The sequence below is a fragment of the Cydia fagiglandana genome, chromosome 26 (assembly GCF_963556715.1).
Source record: "Cydia fagiglandana chromosome 26, ilCydFagi1.1, whole genome shotgun sequence".
NCBI classification, from domain to species: Eukaryota; Metazoa; Arthropoda; class Insecta; order Lepidoptera; family Tortricidae; genus Cydia; species Cydia fagiglandana.
The window spans coordinates 6,752,554-6,766,863 of NC_085957.1; the positions used below are offsets into that span (position 1 = coordinate 6,752,554).

Here is a 14,310-nt window from a genome sequence, read left to right on the forward strand (position 1 = left end):
ACTAATTTTTTTAGGGAAAATATGACAGTTTATTTGTCGCAAATTTCCCTTTTATTACGAATTTTATAAAATTAGAATGCTAAGCGACTAAATTAGGAAGTAGATGATTGTAAACAATTCGGTCCGAATGATGGTAGAAAGAAACGAAATTAACAATTGAATGTATTAATTTCATAAAATGTTACATTTTTCATAGTGTTTCTTATCTAGTAAACTTGTTTTTAAATTAAAATACAAAGTGCACCATTTATTGTAATGAAAACGAACTTAATACATTACCATTAAATACATAATTGAAATAGGAAATGGGAACTAAGTTTTTAGTTTGGACTAAAATCTCAATGACACATCAGTGTAGTCGAGTGTTTTTAAAATGGCCGTATTATGCTCAGTGTTGCCAAATAAAAAATACATTTATCTTTTTCTTACATTTCGTAGGCAGTAGCATCACCTTATTGCTAGTGTAATGGACGTCGAGTCAGTTTTTAGGTTTCGCGTATTTTGTTTATATCTACGATAATCGGCGGCGCAAACTTTTGTAATCAGTTTTAAAAGCTTTCCTACGGCACAATAATGTAGTGCGTGCATTTAATTACAATCAAAATCGTGTGTTTTTCGTATTATGTTCAAGCTTTACTTTGCACTTCTAATGTACTTCTACAATCTAAAGTAGCGTAGTTATTAGTTCTCATTGAATTGTTTAAAAACCCAATCTATCGTGTTATTTAAGTTCAAATGAATGTTATTTTGTTATGATAGTTGTTTTTGTGTGAGTTTTACACTGTTATAAGATACGGAAGGGGTTTTTTTTCGTAAATATACTCGACACAAAATGGTCACTTGTTTGTTCTGAGAGAGGTAAGTTCCATAGCACAGTTTTATGTCTATAGTAATATTTTTACAGTTCTAGCTGATGTTGATAAGCTTTGTAATTACATTTTCACTTCATTTCGTGCATCTCTGAGTGGAATTACTTTATTCAATAAGATTGCCGTGTCTTTTTAACTTTTCCACCTTTCATGACATATTCATATATCGTAACAATTAAAGACCGGTTCATTATGATTGAAATTAAGTGTTGTTTGTGTTGGAATGAGTTTTCTTTTAGCTTTATGAATGCTAACCTTGCCCTCACTTAATAACACTCATTTATTATTACTTAACCTATTTGATTGTTATTCTTATTTATAAAGTATTATTAAACGAAAAGTCACAAAACAATTTTGAAATTTATTTAAAAATTATAATCTTACCAGCAATTGGTTTAGAACATTCCCTGTACAGTGTAGCCATAGCCAATATAGAGGTATTTTGATATCCAAATTGATACAATATTTTAATGTCCAATTTGTTATGACCCCAAAAGTAAATCTTTATTGTCCACCATGCAGTTAAAAATACACAGAAAATGAAATACAGTTAAGAGCTAGGTAACAACAGGTGGTCTTATCGCGAAGAAGCGATCTCTACCAGACAACCTTTCGTAAAATATTTTATAATACATTTTTAAGTTGGTGTTAAGTTACTAGTAAAAGTACATTTTGCAGTTGTATGGTAGCTTGTGGAACTCATTGATGGAAAAACACCAATACATTGAGTTTAGGCTTATTAGAAAAATGTACATTCAGCAATACATTAAATCAAATGAAAATGGTCAGAAAAAATAATAGATGGGTACTTTTTTTCTATAAAAATAAGCATAGTATTAAACTTTTACAATAGTACATAATTCATGTACAGTCACCATCAGATATATTAAAGCAGCCGAGGTGTTCGAATATATCTGAATGTGCACTTTAACATGATGTCTTGACGATAGAGGCGTGTTCAGATATTTCTGACCACCTTGGCCGCTCAGATATATCTGATGGCGACTACATAAGTAATTCTCACTTAGACCGTTTTTTTTTGTTTTTTTGCACTTAATGTATTAGAATCCCTAGGCAATAAAAAATAAATATTTAAAAATAAAAATATATTTATTTACCTACACTAAAATGAAGTATACCATACAATAATCAGTTACTGTGGGTCCCCCAGGGGGTCGCGAAGCCCCTGCCGGCCTAAGGGGGTTGCACCATGATAAACACCAAGTTAGAATTACGTAACAAATATTTTTTTTATTTTATTATTATTTAATAGGATCTTTATACATTTGTACATATCGGCCTATAAAGGCACTTCTTATATCTTCAGAAATAAGTGTACATAAGTGGACATTTAAAATAAAAATAATTATAATCTATTTAACAAATATTTGTTAAAGTATGATCGATGACGGTCAGGCAAACTGCTGACAGTGCTGATTATCAGTCCCCAACAAAAAAAAAACAAGAAACTAATTAATTGTGTATTTAAAAAACTTACAAGAAATCAAATCACCTTGGCCGTTTACCTTGCTAACGTTTTCTATTTAAATTAAAGGGCAAATACTGTGTAAATACCGTAGTTTAGGCTTTGGTACTTCTTGATCTTCTTCTTGAGCTTTCTGCAAAGCTTGCTTATTATAGACCGGGAGATAGTGACACATTTTACTGGGTCATTTGTACCAGTATGGCGGTTCGTCAGGGGTCTAAGTACGTAATGAACGAAATAAAAATGATTTTTTTTTAGCAATAAAAAAAAAATTAACTCCTTTGCGGCGGTATGGCGGCCATTTGGAACCATCCGAAAAGTATGGCATGGTGATGTCCATGAATGGCTGCTCGACGATGATCACCTGTGCAAAAATTAGCTTGGCACAAATGATTGAATTGTTGTTTTTAAATTAACGTGTTCGCCTCAGTATGGCGGGCTGTAAGTCACACCGGAGAAGTATGGCATTACGCTACCGTCTACTTCTTTTTTATGGACTATCGAATAATACGAGGATTTTTGTGGAACAAATCGTTCGACACTCGTATTTTATCCGACACGTTCGACTAACGCCCACGCGATTGGGCCGCCGGTACCAGCGCTATGACCATCATTTTTCTTTCCATCATTACATGCTTAGACCCCTGACGAACCGCCATACTGGTACAAATGACCCAGTAAAATGTGTCACTATCTCCCGGTCTATTATTATGTAAGGGGCTATTCATAAACTACGTCATTTCAAATTAGGGGGGGGGGGTCTGGACATCGGATGACGGTAGCATGAAGTAGGAGGAAATGGGGTGATTTGAAGCATGATTTTTGGATGATTATAGGGGGGGGGGGGTCGAAAATCGGCAAAAATCGATGACGAAATTTATGGACAGCCCCTAAACACTAGCAAACAGCCCCGGCTTCACACGGGCTATACACCTAAACCTTCCTCAAGAATCACTCTATTGATAGATGAACTGCATGAAAATCCGTTCAGTAGTATTTGAGTTAATCATGAACATACATACACACAAACAGACAGATGTGGCGGATACTTTGTTTGATAAGATGTAGTGATAACATGCATTAAGTTCTAGATATTCCTTTAACCTGTTCAAGCCTCATTGCCTCTTTAAAGTCCTATAAATTCTGCGTAACGCAAAATACAATAACTTGAAACTCCATATCAATATGACATTTCACTCCCTTTCCACGAGCATTCCACGGGCTGTCCCGTACAAACGCATTTTATTTCCTGTGTTGCGACTTTTTTTTCGGCATTTATCTGTTTCTGTTATTTTTCTGTGCATATTTTTGACTAATTGTCATAAAAAAGAAACTCTTATACCTGCAAATCTTCAGAAAATTCGCGTTTGTATGGGAAAAACGGTAGACGATTTCATGGAATGCCCCTATAACGTCGAAAGTTTTGCCCCCAGTTGGTTTACTTTTTAATTACTCTCTATTTATTGACAACTCTATAGCGTCAAAATAAGTTTTTGGCAAAAATTTCATTTTTGGTACAAGGTTTTATCGCTGACTGCACTTTTCTTACGACAGACAAATTAATACTCATCGAGACAATTCTAAAAACCCCTAACACAATTTGGTTGTATTATTTCATCACAGAGTTCCTATGGCCACTTCCTGTCTCCATCATCAGATCAGCTCGAATGTACCATAATATTGCATTGTCATCCGATTTATACATGCACGCAAAATTTCCGGAAACCGGGAAGTGGATCAAATTTAACTTGCAAGATTCCATTACGTAGTTACATTCAGGTCGACCTAATAAAAGCTTGTTAAAAAGTCCGGTCCCTTGAGTGTTGCTATATAGAGTTTACACTGTAGGTATATGTTTATAAGTGCCACTTGCACCATCCCACTAACCCGGGGTCAACGGTTAAACCGTTAACCCAGTGTCAAATTGTAGTGTTGTTAGTGAATGGTGCAAGTGACCCTAAGTGTACCCTATAATTTTTTTTAAATATATTGTAGCACAATAGTTTTATATCCAATTTATATTGTTTAGGGTAATTCGCCAGTAACTGGCGAATTACCTGGCCACCCTAAACTAAATATGAATTCTATTCACCTATAAACAGAATTCACCTTACAAGGTGGCTAGTTATAAAGGTTGGACAGTTATTGAAACCTTATAATAAACTGAATTCTGTTTATAAGTGAATAGAATTCATTTTTGGTTTAGGGTGGCCAGTTACTGGCGAATTACCCTATGTCGTGCCATATAATTTCAGCAATCCTAAGATGGCGTTGTGCGAGAGCCAGTTGGACGTGATTCCTGTTAAGCGCGAGTCGTCTCCCGGCTCGGAGAGCAGCAAGGAGAGCCCGGATAAGAAGGCCAAGATGGAACCCAATGGAGATCTGTTTGGTAGCTACTTTACACACCTACAGTAAAAATAGAGTAAATTATTAGAATCTTAAGGCCCGATAGAGTAAATTATTAGAATCTTAAGGCCCGTCTCGATATCGCGTGGCGGCCGCGCGAGCAATGTTCGACCGCGGCACACCTGTATTTTGGCTCACGAGCCAGTTTCGGCACCGTCTTGAACTTATGCGCGGCGGCCGCGCGCGGCAGGCAATCCGACGATCGGCCACATTATATCACAAAAATTAATTATTCGGAACGAAGTATAGCCAAAAAGAAAAATGATCTGTTGCAATAATCACTACATTGAAACTGTTTAGTGCCGAATAATTTAATTAAAGTGCGACACTTTTCATTATCCATGTATGCTGCCGCGCGAGCCAACTGAAATATATACACACCCGTCCCAAATGCGCGCGAACATTCCTTTGCCGCGCGTCGAAAAACCGACAATGAATGGTTCGTCGCGCGGCGCTGGCTCGCCAGCCAACTCGATCATTGGCTCGCGAGCCAGCCCGATATCCATTGCGCACGGCTGCCGCGCGAGCCAATGTTCGATAGCTTGCCGCGCGATATGGAGACGGGGCTTTACAATGATGCGATGAATGATGGCGGACTTTCTCTGATCAGATCGGGTAAATCCTGAAGAAAGGCTAAGTCAAGAGTACCCTAAACCGGCGAGCGTGTATGAGGAATGTTATGAAAGTGAAGGAAGCGAAAGAGGTATGTCAGGATCGTAGCAAGTGGAAATCCGTGGTCTCTGCCTACCCCTCCAGGAAATAGGCGTGATTATATGTGTGTATTTGCCGCTATAACAACAAACTAAAAACAGAATTAAATAAATATTTAAGTGTTCCCCTACCAGTCCTACCACAAACGTGATATTTTGCCGTTATTTGCGTAATGGTACGGAAACCTTCGTGCGCGAGTACGACTCGCACTTGGCCGGTTTTTATTTTAATATATTGTTACAGTGCCCGGCGGGCTGCCCCTGGCTGTGGACTACCGGTCCCCCGTCTCCCACTTCGTACCTCCTGAGCTGGCTGGCTATGCGGCCAAACCTAAACCGGAGACCCCTGTCGTCACAACACGTAACTATGCTTACTGACATTTATTCTAAAATATCTATACCTCGTTTTTTTTAGCATTAGAAAAAAGGTAAACAATCTTGATGTGTCTTTTAATTGAAAAACACATTTTAAAAATAAGTTACGGCAAATATGTAACAATTATGAATCTAATACGATCATTTGACGACCGGTCTGGCCTAGTGGGTAGTGACCCTGCCTGCGAAGCCGATGGTCCTGGGTTCGAATCCCAGTAAGGGCATTTATTTGTATGATGATACAGATATTTGTTCCTGAGTCATGGGTGTTTTCTATGTATTTAAGTATTTGTGTATTATATATATCGTTGTCTGAGTACCCACAACACAAGCCTTCTTGAGCTTACTGTGGGACTTAGTCAATCTGTGTAAGAATGTCCTGTAATATTTATTTATTTATATTTATTTATTTATATTCTTCTGCTTTCATAAGTAATAGTTTTTGGTTTTTAAAAAGGGTTTTTCAATTAAAAGACATGTTAAGATCGCTTACCTTCTTGCAAGTTCTTTCTAATGCTAAAAAAAACGAACTATAGGAGACCGAGCTATGATCGGTTAACATAAAAACTCAAAAATGCGCGTTTCTCGGAGATAACACCCAGCTAGATCGATTTGTCACCCCCTAAAACACCCATATAGCAAATTTCATCGAAATCGTTAGAGCCGTTTCCGAAATCCTCGAAATATATATATAAATAAACAAGAATTGCACGTTTAAAGGCATGAGATTCTCAAAATGACCAACCATGATGCCTTGGGCCCCTAAAGTGACGTCTATACTTCCTAAAACGACTTCTTTAGTCCCTGAAGTAACATCTTTGGTCTCTAAAAATGATGCCGTTGGCTCCTAAAATGGCTACTCACTAATACTCCTGAATAATAATGATCACAAAGACAGTAGGTACCTACTACCCTGAGTATAATAGGTCCCATGTCCCTCTCCGTGCCTCCAGAGCTGGCTAGTGGCTGGCTATGCGGCCTAACCTAAGCCGGAGGCCAGTTATTCTTACTACTACTAATAATATATTTAATATCTGGGAGAAAGCTCGGAAAACAAACTAGATACGTGTACTGCTAGTCCTGAGTGCCTACCGCGAACCACGTTCGACTTGTTGCCTCCCTGTCGCACTTGTAAATTCGTACGTAAGTGACAGGGAGGCAACACGTAGAACCTGGTTCGCGGCACCTCGGCGCGCATTTGTGGACTGTTACCATTTTATACACAGTAGCATAGCGTCCATATAACTCGAATACTACAGAAAGCTGTTGCAGGTGTCCATGGGCAACGGTAATAGCCTACCATTAAGGGATATCATTTTAAATAACTTCATTATTTGAGGCAATTGACTACACTTAGTTAGAATACATAATTAGCTATTTTATCACACCAAACTCAGAGCTCTATAAATTGCACACCTTCAATTGATTTTACAACTCCTTTGTTGCCCATTCACTCCCACACCCACCGCTGAACAGCTGCCAGGCGCCCGGATTAATTAATAATGATAGTATGGCACACTAACTAGAGGGATTTCGTGGCTCTATAAATTGCATACATATTGACGTGGCTAGCTCTCCGGCTACAAGTGGAAAAATGATCCACTTTTATTTATTTTAAGCATTGTGAGTGATTGTTTCTCCTTATAAGTTATGATTTTTATATCAATTATAATATTCTAACTCCATGTTATTGTTCATTTGCCACCAAATAATTACTAACTCGCGCGACCGACGAACTCGCGCGAGCAGGGGCTAAGGGGAAGAACTACAGTCCTGAGCCCTTTTGTGGTATCCCCAAAAGCCTAACGCGGCTCACCCTAAAGACCTACTGTCACTACAAAACCATTCAACTCTGGAGGGAAACAACAGGTTTGAACCATTCCAAAGCGCTTATCAAGGCCTTCAGCAAAAAGGCGTCCTCGAACGCCTTAGCGCTGTCTAGGAACCAACTGCGCAACTTGGTAAGGGTGCTTACCGGGCATTGCGGCCTAAATAAGCACATGCACACCATGGGGAAACGTGACATAGGGCGGTGCAGACTCTGCATGGAGGCAGAGGAGACGCCCTTACACATCCTCACGGAGTGCCCTTGCCTAATGCGTACTCGTGACCTAATCTTGGGCGGACACATATTACGCCCAGAGGAGGTAAAGTCTCTTGAGACCAAAAAGATCCTGCAGCTATTTGAAGTTGCAGGGTTGGATCGAGAGTTGTAGTAGGTGGCGATCACAATAGATCAGGAATGGTCGCAGTGATACATAGGCTTTGGAGCCTTATATAGCCCCTAATAAAGAAGAAGAAGAAGAAATAATTACTATTAGTATTTCCTCCTTATTATTGGCAATTTTTACTTAATTTATAATAACTATTATTTTGTCACATGAAAATCACACTAAGTTGTATTTGAGTAATTTCGAAAAGGCTAAAATGTCGGGTAATCCCAAAAATAGACTGTAATAATGAGTGATTTTCGGAATTAACCTTCAACCTTCAAATCAAGAGTGAACAGGCACCTTCTGGGCGAGCTCGCTCCATCGTAGGCCACGTCTACGCCTCGGCTAGTCTGTGGCCATGAGTAAGCCCATTCATAATAATAAAAAAAAAAAATTTGCCTTCATTTTAAAGTAGTCGGAATTGCTCGAATACACCTTACTTTATTTCTCCCCTCTTTTTTTGACCCCGTTTATTTTGTTTCCCCCCTAGCGGTGGCGGAAACGACCCCGGTGAAGCGTAAGCGCGGCAGGCCGAGGGTCGACAAGACGAGCCCCGAGTACCTGGCCAATTTAGCCGCCAGGAAGCAGGCTAAGGAGATGGGTGAGTACACGATTGGCTTAAAAAAAGAAAAAAAGGTTAGGATAAAACGAAAACAAGTGATACGATTTTTAGGGTTCCGTACCCAAAGGGTAAAACGGGACCCTATTACTAAGACTTCGCTGTCCGTCCGTCTGTCCGTCTGTCTGTCACCAGGCTGTATCTCACGAACCGTGATAGCTAGACAGTTAAAATTTTCACAGATGATTTATTTCTGTTGCCGCTATAACAACAAATACTAAAAACATAATAAAATAAAGATTTAAGTAGGGCTCCCATTCAGCAAACGTGATTTTTCACCAAAGTTAAGCAACGTCGGGCGTGGTCAGTACTTGGATGGGTGACCGTTTTCTTTTTGCATTTTTTTCCGTTTTTTTTTTTTGCTTTATGGTACGGAACCCTTCGTGCGCGAGTCCGACTCGCACTTGCCCGGTTTTTTATTATATGTATTTTATTTGACTTAAGCTTTGAAAATGTCAAAAAAAATCGAACAATTATAAGCGCCTTTGTTACGCATCTCGATGACACATTTTAGACTGTAGTGTTCGACTCGCCGGCACTCAGTAACCGAAGTACGTATTTTTTATGCAGGTGGTTGTGGCACGTGGCACGAGCGGTTTTACTTAACAATAGACAATAGGATTAGCCGTCGAGCCCTATTTGAAAGCTACACACTATACCTAAATATGTAATTTCATTTATAATGGCGTTGGCAACTGTCAAAGTTGCCCCCTTTTCTATGAGATTTGGCTTAAAGAGCGCCAGCCAGCCTGCATGCCAATCCAGGGTATAATATTCCATTAAAAAAACCATCGTGAGGAAACCTGCACACATCCGAAGAAATTAAAACATACATGTGAAGACTCCAACCCGCATTGGGCTCTCGCGCAAGAGGGTCGTGCCCAGCAGTGGGACGTATATAGATTCAATTAATTTTTATTTTTATACCTTAAATTTAATGTGGACTGTGTAGTGCGTAACAAAATGGTAACAGTTCACAAATGTTGAAAGCTATTTGCTCACTAAAGACTTTTAAGAAACTAAATCAAATCAATATCAAATAAAAATAAGATGATAGGGATTATATTTAAAAAATCACCCAAGTTGATTTTCATATGAGTACGAACCATACACGAACAGAGATCGAGGTGTGCAAGATTTGTCTTTGACTTGTGTCATTTTCTATGTATTTGTGTAATACAGATTGGATTTTTTATTAAGTGAGAGGTGCCCCCCCCCCCCCCCCCCCGCAAAAAAGGCAGAATGATTTGTACTGTAAGATATCGCTTTCGCGCTCCTCGCTTCCGACGTGTCGGAAGCCGGTGTTGCTCGAAGTTGCATTATATTTTTCGTGTTTGACATCTACTTCAGTGTATACTAAAAAATAGTACTTTGTGTTACAAGGAATCAAAATTACATATTTCCGTCAAGGGCGTACATTGAATCCTGAATGAAGCAATGGATTCTAAAGTAGAACCCTGAGTGTAATGAGGGATTCAAGTGTTAACGCCCAAAACGAAATAATTTTGATACCGTGTGACACATACTGCTTTACACATCAACTATGAGGAAATTGTTATGTTCCAAAATATGTACATATTATTTGACCACAAAAAATAGTATACAAAAAAGGAAAAATCATGTCCTAGAACAGAAAAGTACATCTTCGATCCGTCCTAGCAGAGAAGAAAAGTGTCACTTTGATACCTCCTAGCGGGGAAGAAAAAGCCCTTTTTCGAGTAGGTGATGTGAATAAAATGTTGTTACAGCGGCCGTTATGAACAATCGCAACGAGAGCGGGGAGAAGCGTAAACGCGGCCGACCGAGAGTGGACAAAACCAGTCCGGAATATTTGGCCAGAAAACGCGCTAGAGAGCTGGGTAAGTTCTTCTTCTTCTTCTTCCTCGCGTTATCCCGGCATTTTGCCACGGCTCACATAGGAGCCTGGGGTCCGCTTGACAACTAAATCCCATGATTTGACGTAGGCACTAGTTTTTACGAAAGCGACTGCCATCTGACCTTCCAACCCAGAGGGGAAACTAGGCCTTATTGGGATTAGTCCGGTTTCCTCACGATGTTTTCCTTCACCGAAAAGCGACTAGTAAATATCAAATGATATTTCGTACATAAGTTCCGAAAAACTCATTGGTACGAGCCGGGGTTTGAACCCGCGACCTCCGGATTGCAAGTCGCACGCTCTTACCGCTAGGCCACCAGCGTAGGCCACAAACGTTCGTATTTGTCGTGGTACTTCAGTCAACGTCAGTACTTTTTGTACCGAGACTGACTGAAATGGCAAGACGTTCGACAAAGAGGCAAGAATTTATAATAGATTCAAGTATTTTCAAGTAAATTTCATTTACATTTTCCACAATCAATACATCTTTGATTTCAATGGAAAAACATATTTTAATGCAAAACAGAAAAAAAAATTGTAAGGGCAGCTTTCTCGCGCAGAGAATTCCAATCGCAATCCAGCGCGGGAACGCTGCCTGCGTGTTGGGCACCCTCCCGAGGGCACCAAATTTTTTGATAGGTATTTTTAGTTTTAGTTATTTTAATTGTAGTTAGTTTTAGTTTTATATTCCTGTTAATGTCTTTTAGTAATTTAAATGAATATGTTGATATTGTAAGGTTATTTGATGTGATTTCCAAAATTTATTTACACGCTTACATAGGAGAAACGCGGCGTGCCGCCCAAAACGGTAATTATCAGATGCGAATTATCAGAACCATATTTTCCAGAGGCCGTTTGAAGCGAAACATCCTGTATATTTTATTGGCATATTTATTAGAGATGCACTGAATATCCGGTTACTATCCGGTATCCGGACTATCCGGCCATTATTTTACTATCCGGCCGGATGCCGGATAGTGACCTACTATCCGGCCGGATACCGGATAGTAACATTGCTTGATTTCGGAGTAAACAAATTGGATTTAAGAAACAGACGTCATAATCATACTTGTTTATTATTTTAAAACAATTTAATCATTCCACTGACTTGCACGCGCACTCATTTCGAACCTAGAAATGTGTCCGCGCGAACGTTTACTAGGAAACAGGTCTAACCTGCAGAATGCGTACCTGAAAAACCGAAATGTAGGTATAGTTCCGCTGGCCGAATATTCGGCGGCCGTTACCGGATATTCGGCCGATGGTCAGGCCGAATATCCGGTATCCGGCCAAACAACTATCCGTTGCATCTCTAATATTTATAGCATATTTTCTCTTGTTCAGTAGCCCAGCGGACTTAATGTCTGGTTAGGGCTGAACCTAGGGAGACCCATGACCTATAAATATAATTCATTTTAGTATAAGGTGGCCAGTTATTGAAACCTTATACTAAAATGAATTCTGTTTATAGGTGAATAGAATTCATTTTTAGTTTAGGGTGGCCCATGGTATAATAATATACTCCGCCTGTTACTCTCTTCCCGTCTTTTCTAGGTCACCTGACTGACACAAGCCTACGTCATCATGCGACAGCGCTATATGATAATATGCGATAGCGCTATATATAGCGGCCATGTTATTGTGACGTAGGCTTGTGTCACTCTGGGAAGAGAAGACCATGTTTTATTAGACTATGGGGCGGCCAGTTACTGGCGAATTACCCTATATACATATATCTTTGGTGTGCTGGTCAAAAATGGTGGGTTCAAATCATCATACACAGACAAGAAGTTAAACTTATAAAGGTTTTTTTTTTCACAGAGGCCTTAGAGAGAAAGGCCAAAAGGGAATACAAACGTCGAGGCGCTGGTGGTAAGTTATTATTAATTATTATTTAACTAACTGTACAGATTAATAATAATAACATCACGTGCTAACTAGACTCACAATAAGGTGCTGGCAACACATTTATTAAGGCGAGGTATGCCTTGGCCGATTTTCAACACAGCGAATTTCGTGTATTCGTGTAATTTTGAAATGCGTGGTTAAAATCTCTTAGGTCCCTCGTTAAAGTCTAACCCCCTTATTCATAAACGTCTACTAAAGTTGACAAGCCGATAATAATCGTTTGTCCCTTTCCGGCGTATTGGTATGATGGAAAGGGACAAACGATTATTATCGGCTTGTCAACTTTAGTAGACGTTTATGAATAAGGGGGTAAAAAATTATGTGACCCGAATCGGCTTGGACATATTTCGCTTAAATTATGTCAGAACACTACAAGTCTTACTTTTCATTGAACTACATTTAAATATGGTAACTGACAGTTACGTCTGTCCTGCCAGTTTCTTCATAGCTGTTGCCAGTCTACTGGACTTATTCATAAAAACACTACAAACCTCTATTATACTTGGTCAAGCAGATCTTGTCAGTAGAAAAAGGCGGCAAATTTGAAAAATGTAGGCGCGAAGGGATAGCGTCTCATAGAAAATTTGAATTCCGCGCCTTTTTCTACTGACAAGATTTGCTTGACTATCTATAGCTATTAATCGTTTTATTATAGTTCCTTTTTTTAGCATTAGAAAAAAGGTAAACAATCTTGATGTGTCTTTTAATTGAAAAACACGTCTGAAAAATAAGTCGCAGCAAATATGTAACAATTATGAATCTAATACGATCATTTATATTTTTCTGATTTCATAAGTAATAGTTACTGATTTTTAAAAGCGTTTTCCAATTAAAAGACATGTCAAGATCGCTTGCCTTCTTTCTAATGCTAAAAAAAGGAACTATAATCTGTCATTTTGACTTATTATTTGTAAGAAAGGATTAAAACAAATTACATAACTAATTGTGGCTTGTAAAGTTTTATGAATAACGGGTATAAGCACTACCTCAAGAATATCACACATACACATAAGTCTCATAACCTACCATGAGATAGCTTTTAAGAAATTCACAGTACAGTACGAGGCGTATACCGGGTGTGGCCTGTAACACGAGCAAATAATTAAAACATAGATTGTACTCCTCAAACGGTGACACTGTTGTTCAAGAACTTTTAAAAATTATGAAGTAGTTAGACTCCCTATTTTTCATACAAAATAAATATTATCTTTAATGGACGCCATCGCCACGCCATATCATTGTGATTGACGTTGCTTGTCACGCCTTAAACATAACAAAATTCGCAATACATTGCGTTTTAGAATAAACTTTAAAGTGTATTAAAAATCAAACCACAAGTTATTTTTAAAGTCGCTGAACAAATGTTGGTCAGTATGAGGAGTACAGCCTACACTTTAATTTTTTGCTCACATTACAGGCCACACCCGGTATATTTACAATAAAATGTGTACGTAAAACTGAATAATTTACTGCGGTAACACAAATTTTATTTCATCAATTATAGATGTTCTCTATAAGACAGTTACTTGTTTTTTTTTCCTATTTTCGTGGTTCTTATAATAAAAGTTGTTATAGCCTTTAAAATTACTGTTTTTTTTTTCTTTTCAACAGTTATAATGTTCGAAAATATAGTAAAGTAAAACCTTCTAATCGTAGTCTTAAGAGTCTACTAATATTGTAACTTATGGAATTTATTTAGTTAATAAATACATATTAACTTTTGATCCGGACAGTAGAAAAAGTATGATTATATGACACTATACTGTCCTTTCAGAAACGTCACGTTTTGCGTGACGCACCGCAACTCAACAAAATCTCAAAAATATATACGCATCCATCAAAACTGGC

General features: G+C 38.5%; 1 protein-coding gene across 1 annotated transcript in view; it reads left to right on the forward strand.

The window, feature by feature from the left end:
- Window positions 1–434: 434 nt before the first annotated feature.
- LOC134677398 (uncharacterized) overlaps window positions 435–14,310 on the forward strand; it is a 30,196-nt gene continuing 16,320 nt past the window's right edge. The window contains exons 1-6 of the mRNA XM_063535851.1: window positions 435–578; window positions 4,611–4,744; window positions 5,716–5,832; window positions 8,550–8,660; window positions 10,427–10,537; window positions 12,376–12,426. Coding sequence (XP_063391921.1) covers window positions 574–578; window positions 4,611–4,744; window positions 5,716–5,832; window positions 8,550–8,660; window positions 10,427–10,537; window positions 12,376–12,426 — 529 coding nt within the window. The 5' untranslated portion in view covers window positions 435–573. The remainder of the gene's footprint in view (window positions 579–4,610; window positions 4,745–5,715; window positions 5,833–8,549; window positions 8,661–10,426; window positions 10,538–12,375; window positions 12,427–14,310) is intronic.